General features: G+C 49.2%; 1 protein-coding gene across 6 annotated transcripts in view; it reads right to left on the reverse strand.

Moving 5' to 3' along the window:
• The window catches only part of CUNH5orf22 (chromosome unknown C5orf22 homolog), a 129,120-nt gene that overhangs the window by 41,075 nt on the left and 66,107 nt on the right, over window positions 1-21,938 (reverse strand). For 4 of the 6 annotated variants that reach the window (XM_073550203.1, XM_073550205.1, XM_073550206.1 and 1 more), the window contains 2 exons: window positions 11,460-11,892; window positions 9,939-10,004 (listed from right to left, as the gene is read on the reverse strand). In XM_073550203.1, coding sequence (XP_073406304.1) covers window positions 9,939-10,004; window positions 11,460-11,892 — 499 coding nt within the window. Of the gene's footprint in view, window positions 1-1,462; window positions 5,904-9,938; window positions 10,005-11,459; window positions 11,893-21,938 lie in introns of those variants that run through there. The other 2 variants (XR_012220917.1, XR_012220916.1) reach the window with 2 other exon arrangements.

The raw sequence follows: 21,938 nt of genomic DNA on the forward strand, positions 1-21,938 counted from the left end.
GTGCTTACAAGCTCTTTTCTACTGAGCTTGTAAGCAGTGTTTTGAAGCTGGCTAGGATTGCTGGCAAATGCTGTTACCTCCTAATCCTTGCCAGCTTCAGCACAATGTTTACAAGCTAGATTACGAGCTGTAAGGAAAAGTATGAATCTCTCACGAACGGATGCAAATTTTAATAACCCTTTAATGTCTATAGTTAGTGCTTATTTAGTGAAACTGAGATCTAGTGTAAGAGCTGCTGTGGTGGGCTGTTGAATCTTATGAAGGGTATGTGCAAATGTCCAGGATTTTCTGCTGAAAATCCTTAAGTGTTGGCAGAAAATTGCTGCATTTTTGCCACCTTTTTTGTTGCCTTTGTAGCAGATTTTACACCGTTTTTCCTGCAGATTTCACCCATAATAATGGATGGAGAAAAATTTATATGCTGCAAATTTAAATGGAAAAAATAAGCAATGTGTGCATAAGACCTGAGGAATCTCATTCACTCTGCTAATACTAGGAAATTATTCAGGTTCTGTGACAAAACTGTGCAGAAAAAAAAAAAAAAAACCACATAAAGCAACATGTGTACATACTTTTAGCATGTTTTTAGCCCTCATCTAAAAAGTTTGGATCCAACCCATGAGTTAGGGTGTGTGCACAGGTTGTGGATTTATTGCGGATCAGTAGCGGATTTTATGCGAGGAATCGCTGCAGATCCGCAAGGGTGTGACCAAACAATGTGAACCAATGGAAAAAAAAAATTGTTGTGCATATGCTGCGGAAAATTCCGCATGGAATCCACAGCGGTTTATTTTCTGCAGCATGTCAATTATTTTTGCGGATCCGCATGCGTTTTACACCCACTGAATTAATGAAATCCGCAGGGGTAAAAACGCATGCCAATCCACAACAAATCCGCACAAAAAACGCACAAAATCAGCAAAAAAAACCCACGTGGATTTCTGTTGAGTTTTCTGGCAAGAGATGCAGAATCCGCTCAGCAAATTCCTGGACCTGATCCGCAACGTGTGCACATACCCTTACAGGTCCTTTAGAAGGTGCTTAGAGACATCTTTTTAACAGTCTTTTGATCATTTCTATTAAGAAAAATATTTAGTCCAGGTTTATAAATGTTTTTTGGACTAAAAAGAGCAGTCAAATGGTATAGTGCTAAATTTATAGGTTACTGACTACCTGGCTTCAAAGATCACCGAAAGAAGTGAATCATAAATATGTACATTTAATATTGCTTTATTTTTGCCCCAATCACTGACAGTTGCAGGACATTTATTTTAACAAGTCACTACTGTATCCTAGGACATAAGCTATTCCCAGAAATCGGTATAATCTTTGCTAAAATTGATGTTTCCAAAGGAGTTTCCTGCAGAATTTCTTAATAAATGTTTTGTCAATGCAAAAACACAAATATAAAAGTCTCAACGAGTTTACCCACGGTCCCTACTGTGAAAACCGGATTACTTACCGGTAATACTCTTTTGTAGAGTCCACGACAGCACCCACTGAGAGAGGGGATCCGCCCCCGGAACAGGAAACCTACAGAGAGATAAATGGGGCGGTCCCCCTCGCTCCCTCAGTTTGTGTTACCGAGAACAACGGAGGAACCGCCATACATGTTTTAGTCAAACTGTTTGGGCGATTCATCTATCTTACCCCTATGCAGTTTTAAGCTTACTAAGTTTAATCACATATCTAATTTAAATCATAATCTCCACCACCAAGGAGACCCATGTGTGAAAAAATTCTTACGGGAGGGAAGTGAGCGGGTGCTGTCGTGGACTCTACAAAAGAGTATTACCGGTAAGTAATCCGGTTTTTCCTCTTCGCCACGACAGCACCCACTGAGAGATTTTCAGAGATAATCACTTGGGCGGGCACACCGTGTTAAGGACTGATCTACCAAAAGTTAGATCCTCGGTAGAGGACAAATCTAGTCTATAGTGACTATAAAAGGTAGATGGAGAAGACCAGGTTGCAGCCTTACATATTTGTTCAATTGGGACGTTCGCCCTCTCGGCCCAGGAGGATGATATGGCTCTAGTAGAGTGCGCCTTAATCCCCAGTGGAGGGTCTTCTCCTTTTGTCAGATACGCCATTGTGATCGCATCTCTAATCCATCTGGATATCGTGCCTGATGTAACTGCAGACCCTTTCCTGCTGCCCTGGAATGAGACAAAAAGAGACCTACTCTGCCTCCAGGGACTGGTCCTATCAAGGTAGGCTAGCACAGCTCTTTTCACATCTAAGGTGTGATATTTCTCCTCGTCCTGTGTTGACGGGTTCTCATAGAATGAAGGTAGGCATATCTCTTGAGACCTATGAAATTTAGTTGCCCGTTTGGGCAGATAGGACGGGTCCGTCTTTAAAATGAGACTGTCTCGTGTTGTTAACAGGAACGGTGGGTCTACTGACAGAGCATGAAGATCACTCACTCTCCTGGCCGATACTAAGGCCACCAGCATAGCCGTTTTCAATGAGAGGCACTTTACTGATGCTGAGCTTATGGGCTCAAATGGTGCCTGAGTGAAGGCATCCAAAACTAAAGTAAGGTTCCACGCTGGAAGTCGAGGCACATGCACCGGTTCTGCTCGTTGACAGGCCGAGATAAACCGAGTCACCCATCTATTTGCTGCCACGTTATAGTTAAACAGGGCTCCTAGGGCTGACACGTGGACCTTAAGAGTGCTTACTGAGAGTCTAAGTTCTCGGCCTCTTTGTAGAAACTCTAGAATGGCCGTAATGGGTACTTCACCAGCTAGTTTTGTTGGGTGAAAGGCCAGGAACTTCCTCCACACCTTAGCATATATTTTTGTCGTGGACTCCTTCCTGCTTTGTAGCAGGGTATTGATTAGGTTCTTTGAGAAACCCTTCTGCCTCAGTAGCTCCCTTTCAAATTCCAGGCCGCTAGGTGCAGGGCTTTGGCCCGTGGATGGTAGCAGGGTCCCTGCGAGAGAAGATTCTGGTGCAGCGGCAGGATCCACGGGTCGGTTACCGACATGGCTCTCAGCCATGAAAACCACGGTCTTTTTGGCCAAAACGGGGCTATCAAGATGGCCCTCGCCCTCTCCTGTCTTATTTTCCTGACTACTGTTGGTAGTAGCACCATCGGAGGAAAGGCATAGGCTAGTTGGAATGCCCAGGGTGCTTGGAGGGCATCTAGAATATCTGGGTTGTTCGACCTGTAGAGAGAAGCAAACCTTTTTACGCGCCTGTTGGCTCTGGTTGCGAATAGGTCTATCTCCGGTCTGCCCCATTCTGACGCTATCATTTCGAACACGTCTCTGCTGAGGACCCACTCTCCCTGGTATAGGGCCTGGCGACTGAGATAGTCTGCTCGGGAGTTGTCCACTCCTCTTATATGGAGCGCTGACAAGGAGAGAAGATGGACCTCGGCCATCTCCAGAATCTTTCCCGCGATAGACATCAGTGGCATTGACCGCGTGCCTCCTTGCCGGTTTATATAGGCCACTGCGGTGGTATTGTCTGTCTGGATCTTTACGTGGGCGCCTCTTAACTGCGGGAGGAAGTGAGATATCGCATAAAAAATCGCTGTTAGCTCCTTTACATTAGAGGAGGCCTCTATTTCATTCTCCCGCCACCAGCCTTGTACCATGTGCTCCTCTAGGTGGGCTCCCCAACCTAAGGGGCTGGCATCCTTGGTGAGTATCTTGGAGGGAGTCACCCACCACTGTACTCCCTTCGATAGATTGGAAGGAATTAACCACCATTTTAGGGATTCAACCACCTCGGGCGATAGGGACATCTTCCCTTCCAGCCGCCCCTGCAGTCTATCTATCTCCTGCAGAATAGCCCACTGTAGTTCTCTAGAGTGGAACTGAGCCCATTGCACCGCTGGAATGCATGATATCAGTGACCCCAGCAAGGACATGCCCTGTCTCAATGATATTACGGGTCTTCCTGTAGCATTCTGTACTTTGTCGATTATGGCCATTACTTTGGCGTTTGGCAGAAAACACTCCTCAGTTACGGAGTCTACTTGCAGGCCCAAAAACCTTTGACAGGTCACTGGCTCTAGTCTGGATTTCTCCCAGTTAATTAGCCAACCCAGTGTTTGTAGGGATGAGATAATCCTAGCTATTCTTGCTTCACACTGTGAAACAGAATTCCCCACTATGAGTAGGTCGTCTAAGTAAGGGACAACTAGGGTGTCATTCAACCTTACATATGACATTACTTCCAGCATTAATTTGGTAAATACCAGAGGAGCCATGGATAGCCCGAATGGCATTGCCGCAAACTGGAAATGCTGAATCCGACCTCTGAACCAGACTGCTACCCGCAGGAACCTCTGGTGCTCTCGATATATGGGGAGATGGTAGTAGGCGTCCTTTAGGTCCAAGACCGCCATATAACACCTGGGAAACAAAAGCTTTATTGCAGACTTAATCGACTCCATTTTAAACGACCTTAGTCTTAGGAAGGTATTAAGTTTCTTTAAATTTATTATAGTCCTGTAAGAGCCATCTGGTTTTGGGACTAAGAATAGAGGAGAATAAAAGCCCATCCCTGTTTCGTCGTCTGGGACCTCCACTAGGACCTGTTTAGTTAGCAGTACCGCAATCTCCATCTCCAGTGCTTCCTGCTGAGATCGGGACTTCATAGAAGTCAATAAGAAGGAGTTCGGTGGATACCGAATGAATTCTAATTTTAGGCCTGATGATACAATACTTAGGGCCCACGGGTTTGATGTCACCTTCATCCATTGGCGGCTGAATCTTAATAGCCTGCCACCTACCGGTGTAACGGTTTTATCGGGATCTGTCTCCTCTGAAGGGACGTTTCCCGAATAGGTTGCCTCTTTGCTTGGGGTCCTTATTTCCCCAGCGGTCCTGGGGTCTAAAGTCTTTCTTTTTACCGACCGGCGGCTTCCTGTAGGCCCTCCTGTTGAACGGAACATACGGGTTAGGGAACCCCTTTTTCCTCTCCCCCGCTTTTGTCAAAATCTCATCCAGTTCTGTACCAAACAGGTACTTACCCTGGCAGGGTATAGCACACAATCTAGTTTTTGTTTGTGTGTCTCCTTTCCACCCCTTCAACCATAAGGCCCGCCTGCCTGCATTGGTCAGTCCTGCCGCTCTAGCCGACAACCGGAGAGAATCCGCGGAGGAGTCGGAGAGGAAGGCCGCTGCTCCCTTAAAGGGAAGGTGCCGTGGTTTTTTATAATTACATGTCAAAGATAAAACAGTATAAAACAATGTTGTCCAGTAAGCTGCAGTACGGGGAGGGTGTTGTTCAGATAGTATACCTGAGGAATGCAGTGACTGGAGGCCTCCATGTTTTTTTTGTGGCTGGTGAAGGACACACCCCTCTGCCTCTTGACGGCAGCAGTGGGGCATAAGTGTAACGGTCGGCTCCCGACCTCGTGCTTCATTTACGGCAGACGCAGCAGCTGAAGGAATTTGCCGGGGGGAGAAGGAGGGCTATGTCGCAGCAGCTGAAGTTATCGTAAGTGCCGTCCGGGGGGGAGAGAGAGAGAGACTGCTGAGCTGTGTATCTAATCCTATCCTGCGTGATACTGACTGCTGAGCCGTGTATCTAATCCTATCCTGCGTGATACTGACTGCTGAGCCATGTATCTAATCCTATCCTGCGTGATACTGACTGCTGAGCCATGTATCTAATCCTATCCTGCGTGATACTGACTGCTGAGCCGTGTATATAATCCTATCCGGCGTGATACTGACTGCTGAGCCGTGTATCTAATCCTATCCTGCGTGATACTGACTGCTGAGCCGTGTATATAATCCTATCCGGCGTGATACTGACTGCTGAGCCGTGTATCTAATCCTATCCTGCATGATACTGACTGCTGAGCCGTGTATATAATCCTATCCTGTGTGATACTGACTGCTGAGCCGTGTATCTAATCCTATCCTGCGTGATACTGACTGCTGAGCCGTGTATCTAATCCTATCCTGCGTGATACTGACTGCTGAGCCGTGTATCTAATCCTATCCTGCGTGATACTGACTGCTGAGCCGTGTATATAATCCTATCCGGCGTGATACTGACTGCTGAGCCGTGTATCTAATCCTATCCTGCGTGATACTGACTGCTGAGCCGTGTATCTAATCCTATCCGGCGTGATACTGACTGCTGAGCCGTGTATCTAATCCTATCCTGCGTGATACTGACTGCTGAGCCGTGTATATAATCCTATCCGGCGTGATACTGACTGCTGAGCCGTGTATCTAATCCTATCCTGCGTGATACTGACTGCTGAGCCGTGTATCTAATCCTATCCTGCGTGATACTGACTGCTGAGCCATGTATCTAATCCTATCCTGCGTGATACTGACTGCTGAGCCGTGTATATAATCCTATCCGGCGTGATACTGACTGCTGAGCCGTGTATCTAATCCTATCCTGCGTGATACTGACTGCTGAGCCGTGTATCTAATCCTATCCTGCGTGATACTGACTGCTGAGCCGTGTATCTAATCCTATCCTGCGTGATACTGACTGCTGAGCCGTGTATCTAATCCTATCCTGCGTGATACTGACTGCTGAGCCGTGTATCTAATCCTATCCTGCGTGATACTGACTGCTGAGCCATGTATCTAATCCTATCCTGTGTGATACTGACTGCTGAGCCGTGTATCTAATCCTATCCCATGTGATACTGCTCTCCTGAAATACTCTGTGCTGCTTTCACCCTGCTGGTTTTATGTGTGATCTACATGGTTGTATTGTGTATGATCTATATGGCGGTATTATGTGTGAAGTATATGGCGGTATTGTGTGAGAACTCTATGGCAGTATTATCTGCTAAAAGGGGATCCATTCTAGGGTGGTTCTGGCTGAACACCTGCACACGGATCAGGGGTAATAGTTAGGTGCATTCAGGGGAGGGCTGGTGAGGCAGCTGAAGAGAGGGGTCTCATTTTTATCGTTACTGTATGGCTACATTTCCCCCATCCTGCTTCCCAGCGTCAACCCGGACTGCGCCTGTCGCCTCGCTTTCACACATCGCCAGGACAGGATCTGAGGAGGGGAATGGGGTCTTTGCCTGCAAAGTCTGGATCAGAACAGGCCATCAATCAGCAGTCTATGGGGGGCACAGAGGGAGATACATGGTTGAGGGAGCAGGGTTACAGCAGCACAGAGTATTTCAGGAGAGCAGTGTGCTGGTCTATGGCACCCTGTTCGGTTCCAGGGATTATACATAGAGCGCTGTGTTTTATACACATGGATGGACCGTCTACTTGTCTGCTCCACAGAACATCAGAAAAAAATTCTGCTGATTGGTGACCTGTTCTGATCCAGAAGCAAGCACCCAGAAGGGGAGGAGAGGAGACATCACACCATGTCAGCAGACTCCGCCCATAATTACTGCAGTGCAGTAATGTGAGCTAGTTGTACACTAGGTTTTTGTGCCAAATTTCAGTAGCTGCTCCCCCTAGTGTTAACAAGTGGAAATGCCAAACTTTTTAAAATTATTTTTCATATTTTGTAAAATTAAAAACAAATGATAATATTTTTTAAGAAAATGTAAACATTAATTCTTTACATTTTTTCAATTGCTGAAAAAAATTTTTTGGATGGCACCTTCCCTTTAATGAGGGGCATAGAGGAAAGAAGCCTACTCCTAGCTACTCCATTTTTAATATTGTCCTCCAAGTCGTTCAGCCACACCAACATAGATCTTGCCGTACATGTGGCTGCTATTGCGGGCTTAAAGGCTGCCATGCAAGCTTCCCAAGATCTTTTGAGGAATGTATCGGTCTTACGATCCGAAGAATCAGCCAAAGTTCCCGAATCCTCCAACGGCAAGGAGGATCTACGGGAGGTAGAGGCCACTGCCGCATCCACCTTGGGGGCTCTCGACCAGGCCGTTAACTCCTCATCGTCAAAGGGATACTTACGCTTTGACGTTAAGGGGAGGAAGGTCCTCTGACCTTGTTTCTCCCATTCCCTCTTAACTAGGTCTTTTACAGCTGGGACCACTGGGAATGCTCGGACCTTTTTACGGGAAATACCCGCAAACATTATGTCCTGAGGGGTCTTGGGGTCCTTACTCTCCGGCATGGTATTTCGAACAGACTTCACAAGATTACTGACACTGTCCGTGGGGAAACACGTCTGATCCTCGTCCTCTGAGGAAAGGTATTCCTGGGACTTATCGGAATCTAGTTCTCCGGTATCTGACGGCGACCTTGACGCCAGCGAGACTCCTCCTTTAGATGAACGTATTTCTCTCACGGAGGAGTGACCCCCTAGAATACTGGAACCGCCTAAGGCCCGTAGTTCCTCTCTTATCATTGCCCGGATATCCTCCTTCTTTCGTGAGGATTCCTCCTGCAAGGCCTCCTCCACACATGATTGGCATAATCTCTTTGGGTGGCCATCCGGGAGGGGCTGCGAACATAAGGCACACTCTCTATGTTTCGCCTTCTCTGTTCTTTTATCCTAAAGGGGGTATGGACCAGAAAGAGAAGACTATCAATTATCTAACCTGACCAAAAAAACACTCACCCGTGAATTTCGTCAGCAACTACCGGCTGCGGTGTCCGGGACCCAGGCTGAGGCGAGGCATGGGACGACTTCTTTTCCTTACGTTTCTTCTCTAACGGCTCATCTTGCCTGGAAGGCCCAATGGATTCCTTCCTAGAGCTGCCACTTCTTCTGGTGCTATTGGATCTCCTCGTAGCACTGCTCTGTCTACTGCCAAGTGGGGATACCACTAGCTGACCTAATGGGAGCGAAGCTGAGTCATCTAAGGACGACATGACTGCGCACTAGCGCTGTGTCTGTGGCTTCCTTTTAAAGCCTTTGCCATAGCTGCTCCTCCTTTTTTTTTTTGTCCACCATTTTTTTTTTTTTCCGCCCTACTGCGCATGCACGGGCGTTGTCCCGCGGTCTCTGCCTTCAGCCTGATCCCGGAAGTCCTCCTCCACTTCCGGGTTGCCTCTCCTGGAGCGCTGGGTCACCGCAAATAGTAATGCGGCCGGCGACACCGCGCGTCTGCGCCCCCTCTCCACGCATGGGGTCCTTCTCCTGCCAGGTATGACTCCCAGCAGCGCCGCTCAGCACACACCGCACAAGCCCTTCTGCCACACTGGGAGGGGGGGGGGGCGCCGGTCTCAGTACGCCCGATGGCGTTTGTAATGCGTCCACCCCCTCGGGGGGAGTATAGCCATAACCCCAGTGAGCTTTGGCACCACTTTCGCCTCCAGCCTCACCTGCATTACACCAGCTCTGGGGGGGGTGATACACCTCTCCGCCCGACGCTGCCTCCGGTCCTGGGGCCCCTGCTGCTCATATTTTGCACGCAGGCGGTTACCAGACCAGGCATCCTCTTCTGCGGGTTCCTTTCCAGGAACAGGAAACCAAACTGAGGGAGCGAGGGGGACCGCCCCATTTATCTCTCTGTAGGTTTCCTGTTCCGGGGGCGGATCCCCTCTCTCAGTGGGTGCTGTCGTGGCGAAGAGGAAAAAAGTCACTTATGTATATAGCAATACTGTGCCATCAAGGGAGGTATGGATGCCTTGGCAACTGTACTACAAAGCCTCCCATCATCTGGCCAGAAGATGGCGCAACACTCCAGACAATTGTTTTTTCAGTATTTTAAACCTGAAGTGGTATCACAAATGCATGTTGCCTCAGTAATATACTTGCCAGCCACTGACTTCTGCTCTCCCTGGCGTCGCCCGCTTGTGACCTGAAGTCAGCTGGAACGGTCACAAGCTCTCAATTTAAGTCTGAGAGAACCTCGTTCTGGCTTCCGTAGACTTCCAATGAGAAATGACCTCTGGCTCGCACATCAAACACTGGAGCGAACCTGCAGAAGACGACCGGAGCGGTGGTGAGAGCAGAAGACGATGGCGACTGGTAAGGGCAGGAACATTGCATTAGTGACACCACTTTAGCAATGGAAGAAAAATCGCCGCAGTAATGCTTTAAGTGCAGAAACATTTTACCTCTGAGGAGGAACCAGTGCCTGGTTTCTTGAAACTGTACAATTCTTGCAAGATTTTATATTCCTCCTGAAAAGAAAAACAAGTAAAAAGATAAAAAGCCAGGAGGAAATCACTGCACCAATAACCACTAATGGCTTGTTCACTCACTGCGTTTTTGCCACATTTTTTGCTGAGGAAAAATGCAGCATTTTCTACTATCGGGAAAGTGAGTTCAGAAATCTTGTGGACATGCACTTCTTTTTTGAATATGTATATATTTTTGACTGTTATCAGTGTTTGTTAGATGGGTATTATAATGGTCCATGTACCACCATGGCACAGTCTATAAATATGCCATTACTTTGTGAACTGGCAATAACTCTCACGATGAGCAGTAGATGAGTATCACAAACTGCCCAACACTGAACACAAAAACTTGAAAACCGTTATTCCATGAAAAGCATGCGAGGTAAAATGTCTGATCATGGGTTCCCTGCAGCCATCCCCAGAATGGAGGTATTCTGGATAGTTTGACTATGGCAGACATCACACACACTCTGCAGCATCAATCATAGTCTACAAGACCGATGGAGACAGCCGAACAATGTACTCATCCATCTCCGTATGTCCCACAGAGATTGGGGGTCTCAGCGATCTCACATTTACCACCTACGTTGTGAATAGATAATACAAGATTTTTGTGGCTTTAGCTCTCTAACACAGACAGCTGGAGGCAGGCAGACTATTTAGGGCTCCACCTCTGTCCGGCACACTTTGTACACAAACAGTAATTAAAGGGGCTAGACACTTCCTTTTCTTATCGATGGCCCATCCCTGAGATAGTCTCACAATATCTTATCACTGGTGGGTGCAACACCCTGCACCCCTGACGATCAGCTATTACCAGGGTCTGTCGGATGTTCTCCGATCCTGCGGAAACACAGCAGCACTGCCATTTCTATAGGCCATCAGTATCTGATATGACTATCTTAAGGATAAGTCATCAATAACAAAAAAGTAGAGGCCAACCTCTCTAAGATGCCTTCTACATGCCGACAATCAGTTATAAACCTCAACTACACTGATGAGTAACAGTGAGCATGATTGGTCAAAAGAGTTAGAGAACCAGTTACCTTTCTTGCCCAAAAATTATTAATATTAGATTGTAGAAGGTGAATATCATTTTCACTATGTAATTCTCATTTTATATGTACGTGATAAAGTCACAAACTATTGTACACAAAGACCAGCAATACTTTTGTAGACAGGGAAGACACAGTTTGGCTGCTCCTCTGCAGGGTCCCTACCAGTTGACTCAATATGTGCACTTTTGTATAGACAGATTTTCTATTTTCTGGCAGTGTCGTGTGCTGAAATCTATTACGGGTTGGTAAGAACAAGGATTGTTAGTGGGCGTTATCGAAAGACATTTTAATAGAAGACACCCTAAATTGTTGGCTTTTCTTACATACACACTTTATAATACATGGTATCAATCCTTGGAACAATTGCCAATACCTGGGACAATCGGCTCATACATACCTGTGTGTACATTTCTTTGAAGGGATTCTTCACTGAAAAAAAATCTAGATCTATATCCAGCACATACGCATCCCCTTTCTCCAACACCTGTAGGATGCTTCCAGCGAGCGTGGCGTTCACGTCACTACTCATTTCCATGTTGACACAAGAAGGCTCCTTTCTCAAATGGTTGTCTGCTTCTTCAGACACAGGAATGGCACCACCCTGTGAAGACGAACATTGAAATGCAGAGGCAGGACCACCCGCTGCTTCATCATTTTCAGCTAGCTTTAGTTTTTTAGCAGCAGATTCACCTTTGTCTGTATCTTCACAGCCTGCTTCCTTCACAGGGCTCAACAAAATGACATCCAAATGAAGAGGTTTGGCATTTTCAAGCTGTTCCTCGGGAACGTAAAGACCATCACTTAAAAAGTAATCATCGGTGCTTGTGACCCTGAATTAACAAGACACGAAAAAAAAAAAAAAAATTTTTCAGAAAATAGAACTTAAAATTTACATCTCACAAGAACAGGTCAATATGCAACAGTACAACTATGAAAAGTAGAACATTTGGCAAAATGAGGCATGATGCCCTCAAGGTTTTGGAGGAACTCAGCAGGCTCCACATTACACCAGTATGCTAGACTTTCTTATCCCACATTGACATAAATGCAAGCTCCAGAGTAGTACTGGCTGTTTTAAAGGGAAGTGGTCACTAGAAAATACGCTATTAACTCCTTAATGACCATCAATACGTCTTTTAACTGACCTGAGATATAAGAGACTAGCATCCCCATACAAGTAACAATCCAGCAGCTGTCAGCTGTACACTATAGCTGACAATTTGCTGCATCAGTCACGATCAGTGTTGTCACTGTCCATATCTGCTGCCAATACTGACAACTTCATATAAATGTTTTAAAAAGTGTGGCTTCTCCCTCTTTATCCCTATTGGCACCCTGAGATCATGATTGTGTGGTCCTGATGTTTGCCATGGCAATTCACTAGCAAATAGCAGCCTTAGGCTGTGTGCCCATGTAGCGATTTTTAAGCGTTTTTGCCGAGATTTTCGGTGCGAAAACGCTTAAAAATCGTGTAAAGAACGCCCCCCATGCATTCCTATGGCATTCCGCACATGCTGTGCTAATGCTGCGGAATCGCATCGCGGAAAAAATCGCAGCATGCTCATTCTTTTGTGCGGAATCGCAAAGAATTGCCGCGATTCCGCACCCATAGGAATGCATGAGAATCGCTTACTTCCCACATGTGGCAATGCCCACCATGCAGGAAGTTAAGCGTCTCATGTGCGGTTGGTACCCACGGTGTGGAGGAGAGGAGACTGTCCTCCAGGCCATGGGTACCATACCCCTGTAAAAAAAAAAGAATAAAAAATAAAAAATCGGGGTATATTTACCTTCCGGCGTCCCGCGCTGCATTCCCGGCCTAAGCGTTCCCAGTAATGCCTTGCGGCAAGGTCCTGTAATGACGCGGTCTCGCGAGATCGCTATAGCAACGCGAGACTACGTCATCACAGGTCTCGCAAGGCATTACTGGGAACGCTGAGGCCCGGGAATGCAGCGCGGGACGCCGGAAGGTAAATATACACCGATTTTTTTATTTTTTTTAGCATTTTAACATCCTATCTTTTACTATTGAGGCCGCATAGGCGGCCTCAATAGTAAAAACCTGGTCACACTTGTCAAACACTATGTTTGACGAGTGTGACCAACCGGTCAATCACTTTCCAAGCGATGCTTCAAATCGCTTGGAAAGTGCTTGAATATCGCACGCGAAAATCGCGATCATAATCGCGGTAAAATCGCGGTGAAATTGCGCGGAAAAAACCGCGCGATTTCTGGGAAGGAGTCCGGTTTTTAGTGAGCGTTTTAAAACGCTACGTGGGCCCACAGCCTTAGAGTCTGCCGGCTATAGTAACATGTTCAAAAGTCAGTGACAATTAGGTGGTGAAAAACAGGATTTTTGGGTTGCTTACCGTAAAATCTGTTTCTCGGAGCCTTCATTGGGGGACACAGAGACCTTGGGTGTATGCTGCTGCCACTAGGAGGCTGACACTATGCACAAAAAAAGTTAGCTCCTCCTCCACAGTGTACACCCCACCGACCGGCAGAGAATTCCTCAGTTAGTGAGAAAGCAGTAGGAGAAGTAACAGAATAGGTTGACAACATAAACAACTCAACTGTAACCATTCAACCAAAGTAAGAACAGTAGCTGTAAAACATGGGAGGGTGCTGTGTCCCCCAATGAAGGCTCCGAGAAACAGATTTTACGGTAAGCAACCCAAAAATCCTGTTTTCTCGTTCGCCTTATTGGGGGACACAGAGACCTTGGGACGTCCCAAAGCAGTCCCTGGGGTGGGAAACAAACTTCCATCAGGCCAGCGGACTCACCACCGCGGCCTGCAGAATCCGTCTACCTAGGCTGGCGTCCGCCGAAGCGTAGGTGTGGACTCTGTAGAATTTCACAAACGTGTGAACCGATGACCATGTTGCAGCTTTGCAAAGCTGCAGTGCGGAAGCTCTGTGGCGCACCGCCCAGGAGGCACCCACTGCTCGAGTAGAGTGGGCCCTGATACCCGGAGGGGCTCCGCGACGCTTAACACGGTAGGCTTCCAGGATAGCTGATCTGATCCAGCGAGCAATGGTGGCTTTTGACGCTGGGTGACCTTTCCGCGCTCCATCAGGGATAATGAAAAGAGACTCTGTCTTTCGCAAGGAAGTCGTCCTAGACAGATAGACTCTTACCGCCCTAACCAGGTCCAGCTTGTTCAAGGACCGCTCTCGGGGATGAGTTGGATTCGGACAAAAGGACGGGAGCACGATATCCTCGTTGAGGTGAAACGAGGACACCACCTTCGGAAGGAACGAGGGCGGAGGCCGCAGAACTACCTTATCCTGGTGGAGAACCAGAAAGGGAGAGCGGCACGAAAGAGCTGCCAATTCCGACACGCGCCGGACGGAGGTGATGGCCACCAGAAAGGCTACCTTCCAAGAAAGGAGAGAAAGGGAAATATCCCTGAGGGGTTCAAAGGGCGGACCTTGCAGAACCTCAAGAACCAGATTAAGATCCCATGGATCCACGGGCGCCCGGTACGGCGGGACCGTGTGAGCCACGCCCTGAAGAAAGGTCTTAACCTGAGGACGGGAAGCCAACGTTTTCTGAAACAGAATGGACAGCGCCGAAACTTGGCCCTTCAGGGAACTGAGGGCAAGCCCCGCATCCAATCCTGCCTGAAGAAACGCTAGGACTGAAGGGAGCGAAAAGGACATGGGCGCGACGTCATTGGTCTCACACCAAGTGAAATAGGCCTTCCAAGTACGGTAGTAAATCTTGGAAGATGATGGCTTTCTGGCTCGGATCATGGTCTGAATTACGTGGTCGGAAAATCCTGCTCGTTTCAGAACCTCGGTCTCAACAGCCACGCCGTTAAATTGAGCGGCCGAGAATTGGGGTGGCAAATCGGACCCTGAGACAGCAGATCTGTTCTGTCTGGAAGCTTCCAGGGGGCGTCCGCGAGAAGGTTGACAATGTCCGCGAACCAAGACCTTCTGGGCCAATTCGGGGCGATGAGAATGACCGGAAGTCCTTCTGCCTTGATCTTCTTCAACAGCTTGGGAAGAAGAGGCAGAGGAGGGAACAGGTAGGGAAGTTCGAACTGGGACCAAGGAACGGCCAGGGCGTCGGCGCCCACTGCCAGAGGGTCCCGAGACCTGGACACGAATTGTGGGACTTTCCTGTTGAGGCGAGACGCCATGAGGTCTACATCCGGGGTTCCCCACCGAAGGCAGAGCAGATGAAACACTTCCGGATGTAGGGACCATTCTCCCGCCGCGAGACCCTCGCGGCTGAGAAAATCGGCGGCCCAGTTGTCTACGCCGGGAATGTGAACTGCGGAAATTGTCGGGACGGAAATCTCCACCCAACGAAGAATCTTGGACACCTCCGCCAGGGCTGAAACACTCCGTGTTCCCCCTTGGCGGTTGACATATGCCACCGCTGTGGCGTTGTCTGTCTGAATCCGTACCGGCAGTCCCTTGAGGAGCCTTTCCCAGTGGACCAGAGCAAGATGGATCGCTCGAATCTCCAGAACGTTGATCGGTAGCGCTGATTCCCGATCCGACCATCGACCCTGAACAGTGTGGTTGCGGAACACAGCACCCCAACCGAGGAGACTGGCATCTGTGGTTACTATCTGCCAGTGAATGGGAAGGAAGGATCGACCCGATAGAATGAGAGGTGACGACAACCACCAGTTGAGAGACCGCTTGATCCGGTAAGAAAGATGGACAGGGCGATCCAGGGACCGAGGCGACCTGTTCCACTTCGACAGAATGGCCTGCTGGAGAGGCCTGGCGTGAATTTGGGCAAAGGGAACTGCCTCTATCGCCGCAACCATCTTTCCCAGGACCCTCATAGCTGTACGGAGGGATGGGAATCGCGAGGTCTGCAGCGATCGTACTTCCTGCTGCAGAGAGAGAATCTTTTCTTGTGGGAGAAAGACCCTTGGCCGACGAGTGTCGAACAGAAGACCTAGAAAGACCAGGCGTTGGGTAGGAACCAGACAGGACTTTTTCCTGTTGACGATCCACCCGAAATTGGAAAGAGCGTCCAGGACGATTGACAAACTTTGGTGAGCCTGTTGGAATGAGGGAGCCTTGATCAGAATATCGTCTAGGTACGGGAAAAGAACGAGGCCTCTGACTCTCAACAAAGCCATCAACGCAGCCATGATCTTCGTGAAGACTCTGGGAGCGGTGGCAAGACCGAAGGGCAGTGCGACAAACTGGTAGTGGTGCTGTCGAATCGCAAAGCGCAGGAACTTCTGATGTCCGGAGAAAATTGGAACATGTAAATAGGCATCTTGGATGTCTATTGAGCACATGAATTCCTGCTCCTCCATGGAGGCGATGACCGAGCGAAGCGACTCCATGCGGAAGTGGCGAAGGCGGACCCTCTTGTTGAGCAGCTTGAGATCCAAGATGGGTCGAACTGCGCCGTCTTTTTTCGGCACTACAAACAGGTTCGAGTAGAACCCCGTGAAGCGCTCCGATTCGGGAACGGGCACAATCACCCCGGAACTGAGGAGAGCGGCGATAGCTGTAGAGAACCCCGGGATCAAGGCTGGATCCTTTGGAGGCCGGGATTCGAAGAAACGATCCCGTGGGAGAGAGACGAACTCTATCTTGTATCCTGAGGATACGACCTCCCTGACCCAGGCGTCCTCCACGGCGGCCAGCCAAACGTCCCTGAAGGAAAGAAGTCGACCTCCCAATTGGAAAGGCCCCTCGCGTGCCCGATGATAGTCATGTTGAAGTAGACCGTCCAGATCTAGATCTGGACGGTCTGCCCTGGGAGGAGTGGGGTCGCCAGGAAGGAGTGGGTCTGAAGAAAACTTTCCTTCTCTCCTGGCGAGCCTGCGGTCTCTGTTGGCTGGAGGAGTTGTCCACCGTATTGAAACGGCGGAAAGTCCGAAAGGGTCGAAACTGACGCCTTAGTGGGGGTCTGCGAGGCTTGGACTGAGGGAGGAGTGAACTCGTGCCTCCGGTGGCGTCCTTAATAATCTAGTCCAATTGGGACCCAAAGAGGCGCGCACCCTGAAAAGGCAGGTTAGTGAGGGACTTTTTAGAAGACAAGTCCGCTTGCCATGCCTTTAGCCAAATTGTACGTCGAATTGCAATAACGTTGCTTGACGCCTGAACTGCACAGGATGCAGCATCCAAGGAAGCGGAGAGAAGATAGTCCCCAGCATGGGAGATCTGATTGGCGAGATTGGCCAAATGCTCCGGTTGCGCCTTATCTAAGATGCCCTGCCGAAGGTCGTCTGCCCACGTGGCTATGGTCTTTGCTGTCCAGGATGAAGCAAATATTGGACACACCGCCGCTGAAGCCGCTTCAAAGGCAGACTTCGCCAGGGATTCTATAATCCTGTCATTAGAATCCTTTAGGGACGCCACGCCTGAAAGCGGGAGAACCGTGTTATTGGATAGCCTGGACACGGGCTGATCGACCGAGGGAGAGGCCGACCAGTTGTCCGTGAGCTCCTTAGCAAATGGGTAGAGTATGCCGAGACGTTTTCCTCTTTGAAAGCGTCTGGTCGGATCCTCTTTCCTTGGTAAAAATTTTCCCAAACTGGGAATGGAAAGGAAAAACCCTGGAGGGAGTTTCTGCCCGTCTGAACGAAACCTCCTGATCTGAGGATTTCGCAGGGGAGTCAGCAATATCGAAGGTATGATGGATCGCAGCAATGAGGTCCTGCACTGTGACCTTCATGCTTGCATCCTGGTCTGAATCCAGCTCTAAAATCCCCTCAGATGACCTGTCCGAAAGCGCTTCCCCTGACTCGGGAGAGGAGGCCCGAGAGGGAGGCTGGTGAGAAGGGCTATGCGGTGAGATGGGACTAGGAGAGGATTCCGGCTGGGAATCTTGCCTGGGTCTTTTGCGACTACCGCTGGCTGATTCAGATGGAACAATTTGGGACCTGCTTGGCCCTGCTGAAGAGTCCAGGGGCAACTTATCAAGAACGGCCACCAGGGACTGAGACACCCTGGTGAGGTCTGCCACTGATTGAGATAGCGAGGAGGCCCAGTCAGGCATGGGGGGCTCACTCTCACCTGGGGCCGCAGATGGCTCCTGGACGGCGTCAGGCTGAATTGGATTGCTACAATCCAGGCAGAGGGGAGTGGACTGGCCTGAGGGAAGTTTGCGATTGCACGAAGAACATGCAAAGTACTTGACTAAAGTGCAGGGGGGGGCGGTAGAGCGGGTACGATCAGACTTAGACATAGTGAAAAGCTGAGGTAATGCCGGAAGGTTGGGGGACAGAGGGCGGAGAAGGGTCAGTCTGCAGTGCAGAGCTACTCACGGTCCGGTGTCCCCAGAAGCGATGCTCTGCGACCTGTCAATGGATGCAGGTTAGAGCGAAATCCGGCCAACAAACCTCCTGAAAAAAACCAGCTGGAGAAGATGCTGTCCAGTGAGGAGCTGGTGCCCGGCTAACAGGCTGGGAAAATGGCGCCGTCCTGAGAAAAAGCGCGCCTTAGGAGAGGAGGGAGGGCGGAGCACCACGCAGGGTTAACGATTCACCGCCCTCTAGCCAATAACAGGCTGGGCAGGTGAAGGACAGGCGGTGGGAGGGCCTGGGAAGAGCGGGAGAGAAGCCCGCTTAGAAGAAAGGGGCGGGGGGCGTGGCCGCGACGCAGCGGTAGGCCCGAACTGAAGCCGGGGCCTACATTAGTTGTGGCGGCCGCCTGTCAGCAGGGGGTCGGCGCGGAGGTCCGAAAAAGTGGAACGCCGCAGTCGCAAGTCGCTCCCAATGGGAAAAAACCCTGTGCTCCCTGTACCCAGAAAGGGGGGAGGGAAGGGGGGGATGCCCAGCAACATTGAGCTGCCTATAGCCTTGTGGCGACTGCGAGCGACCGCAGCGCCAACCCCTGTGACCATTGAAGAGGTGACCGTCGGGAATGGGCAGCCAGGTAAATAAATATGAAGCCGGGGCCTAATACTCACCCATCCACGATCCGTTACCTGTCTGAAGAAGTCTTGCGTCTCATCCAACCGACAGGCTCTGGTAGGCGAGTGGGAGGGAGACTGGCGACAAGGACCCCTGGAGTCGCTGGCACGTCTTGGTGTCGGCGTCCATCTGGCTGGTCCTGCCGCGGAGAACTGCAAGGATACGGGGTGGCAGTACACGCCATACTTGCAGACTCCATGCGGGAGTACAGATGTGACTTTTCACTCTGTATCCCTCCGTAGAACCTGAAAAGGAACGACGCACGACGAGGTAGATATGGGTCTAATAAAAGACCCGTGTCCACCTCCTACTGACACTAAGCTAAACTGAGGAATTCTCTGCCGGTCGGTGGGGTGTACACTGCGGAGGAGGAGCTAACTTTTTTTGTGCATAGTGTCAGCCTCCTAGTGGCAGCAGCATACACCCAAGGTCTCTGTGTCCCCCAATAAGGCGAACGAGAAATCAACTTTTTCACTCCTATCATGCCACTTTGTATTAACTCCTGAAAAGCACCTGAAGGGTTAATAAACTATCTGATAGCAGTTTTCAGTATGTCACGAGGTTTTGTTTTTAAAATGGCATAATTTTGGGGGGTTTGCCAATATATAGGACCCCTAAAGTCTGTGACGTTTAGGAGCAGACAACGTCCAAGAGTGGACCCTCTGGGTCACGGATCTCGAGCCACTGGGCCGAGCACGCCAGGTGATGACCGACCCCTATACAGGGATCGTTAGGGGCAGGACCGCAGAGGTCAGAACCGCGGCAGCCAGTACCAAGAGGGGCGGCTCACAAGAGACACAGATGAGTATATCGGAAGAACGGAACTGGGTACCAGGAACACCAAGAGTGTACACGGAAGTGCGCAAACTACAGATAGTGCGAGACAGGTAGCCGTGAGCACGTATGGCGTATAGCGAATAATACGTCCGGAGGTAAACAAAGCAGGACGCGTGCCAGAAGCACCACAGAGTACAGAATGGAGCAGCAGTCGTGCAAGGAGGTGTTACAGAGCACAGGGACAGAGTGAGTACCAGGAGGTACGACTGAGCAAGGGACAGAGGACAGGATAATAGAGTGTGCCAGGAGGCACAACTGAGCAAGAAGCAACGTGAAAGTTCAGAGCGAGTGCTAGGAGCACAATAGAATACCAGACAGAGCAGAGGACCTGAGAACAATGCACGGCCCGGCTGGGACTAAGCAGACCCAGCCAGGAAGCACAACAATAATCAGGCACCTCCCATAGGGGAAGGTAGCCTTATATAGCACATGACCATGACAGGTTCCGGGTCAGATCCTAGCCAGAAAGCACATGACCACTACAGCTACCGGGTCAGGTCCTCCATTACCATATAGGGGACCGACCCGGAGGCAGCACTTACAGGAGCGCGCAAGCGCAAACGTGACATGGAGGAGGAGCCCCGGGGACGAGAGCTGCATGTGCACACCCGACGGGAGCCCCGCCTCCTGGTGAGCGCGGCATAACAGTGTCACTTCAAACCTGGATAGGTCCCTAAAAAAAATAATTTTGTAAATTTCCTTGAAAAAAATGAAAAATTGCTGCTACATCTTTAAACCTCCTAAAATGCTAACAAAATAAAAAACAATTTTACAAATGGCGCTGATGTAAAGCAGACATGTGGGAATTATTTATTCATTTTTTACTATGGTATGACTGTCTGAATTAAAGGAGAAGACAAAAAACTGACTGGCACATCCAGACTAGTGTGAATAGGTGCATACCAGTAGGAGCTACCTCCATATACAATACACAAAATAAGGTTGCACTCTATCATGCTAAAGCATGTCAATATAGAATATAAGAAACTTGAACAGTGTCTGAATTCCTGGGTGAATGTGGACACCTCACCCATAAATGCAGGCATTGCTGACAGAGGTGTCCACATTCACCCAGGAATTCAGACATCAGCCTAAAGGGCATGTCACACTAAGAGATATCGCTAGCAATATCGCTATAACTAGTGACGTTATAGCGATATTGCTAGCGATATCTCTGTGTCTGATACTTACCAGCGACCGGCTCCCCCGCTGGTTATCGCTGATCGCGCAAGAACGTTCAGGACTGTTTCTCGTCGTCAGCTTCCTGTGGCGCTTCCTGCTGTGAGGACGAGCAACGCGTGGAGCCGGGCGGGAGGACGCAGGATCGCCTGGTGTGACAGGTAAGTAGCGATCCCCGTCCCCAGCGATGTCGCTGGTGAGATCTGCCTATGTGGCAGCTCACTAGCGACCACTTAGCGATGTACCAGCGATCCTGACTGCGTCATATCGCTGGTCAGGATCGCTGGTACATCGCTAAGTGTGACAGTACCTTTAGAGAGGTATTCACACAGTGTACAGTTGTGGCAAAAAGTATTGACACCCCTGCAATTCTTTCAGATAATACTCAGTTTCTTCCTGAAAATGATTGCAAACACAAATTCTTTGTTATTATTATCTTCATTTAATTTGTCTTAAATGAAAAAATACAAAAAGAATTGTCCTAAAGCCAAATTGGATATAATTCCACACCAAACATAAAAAAGAGGGTGGACAAAAGTATTGGCACTGTTCGAAAAATCATGTGATGCTTCTCTAATTTGTGTAATTAACAGCACCTGTAACTTACCTGTGGCACCTAACAGGTGTTGGCAATTACTAAATCACACTTGCAGCCAGTTGACATGGATTAAAGTTGACTCAACCTCTGTCCTGTGTCCTTGTGTGTACCACATTGAGCACGGAGAAAAGAAAGAAGACCAAAGTCTGAGGACTTGAGAAACCAAATTGTGAGGAAGCATGAGCAATCTCAAGGCTACAAGTCCATCTCCAAAGACCTGAACGTTCCTGTGTCTACCGTGCGCAGTGTCGTCAAGAAGTTTAAAGTCCATGGCACCGTGGCTAACCTCCCTAGATGTGGACGGAAAAGAAAAATTGACAAGAGATTTCAACACAAGATTGTGCGGATGTTGGATAAA

This window comes from Dendrobates tinctorius, unplaced genomic scaffold, assembly GCF_039654945.1.
Source record: "Dendrobates tinctorius isolate UK_male_01 unplaced genomic scaffold, ASM3965494v1 ptg000163l, whole genome shotgun sequence".
NCBI lineage: Eukaryota > Metazoa > Chordata > Amphibia > Anura > Dendrobatidae > Dendrobates > Dendrobates tinctorius.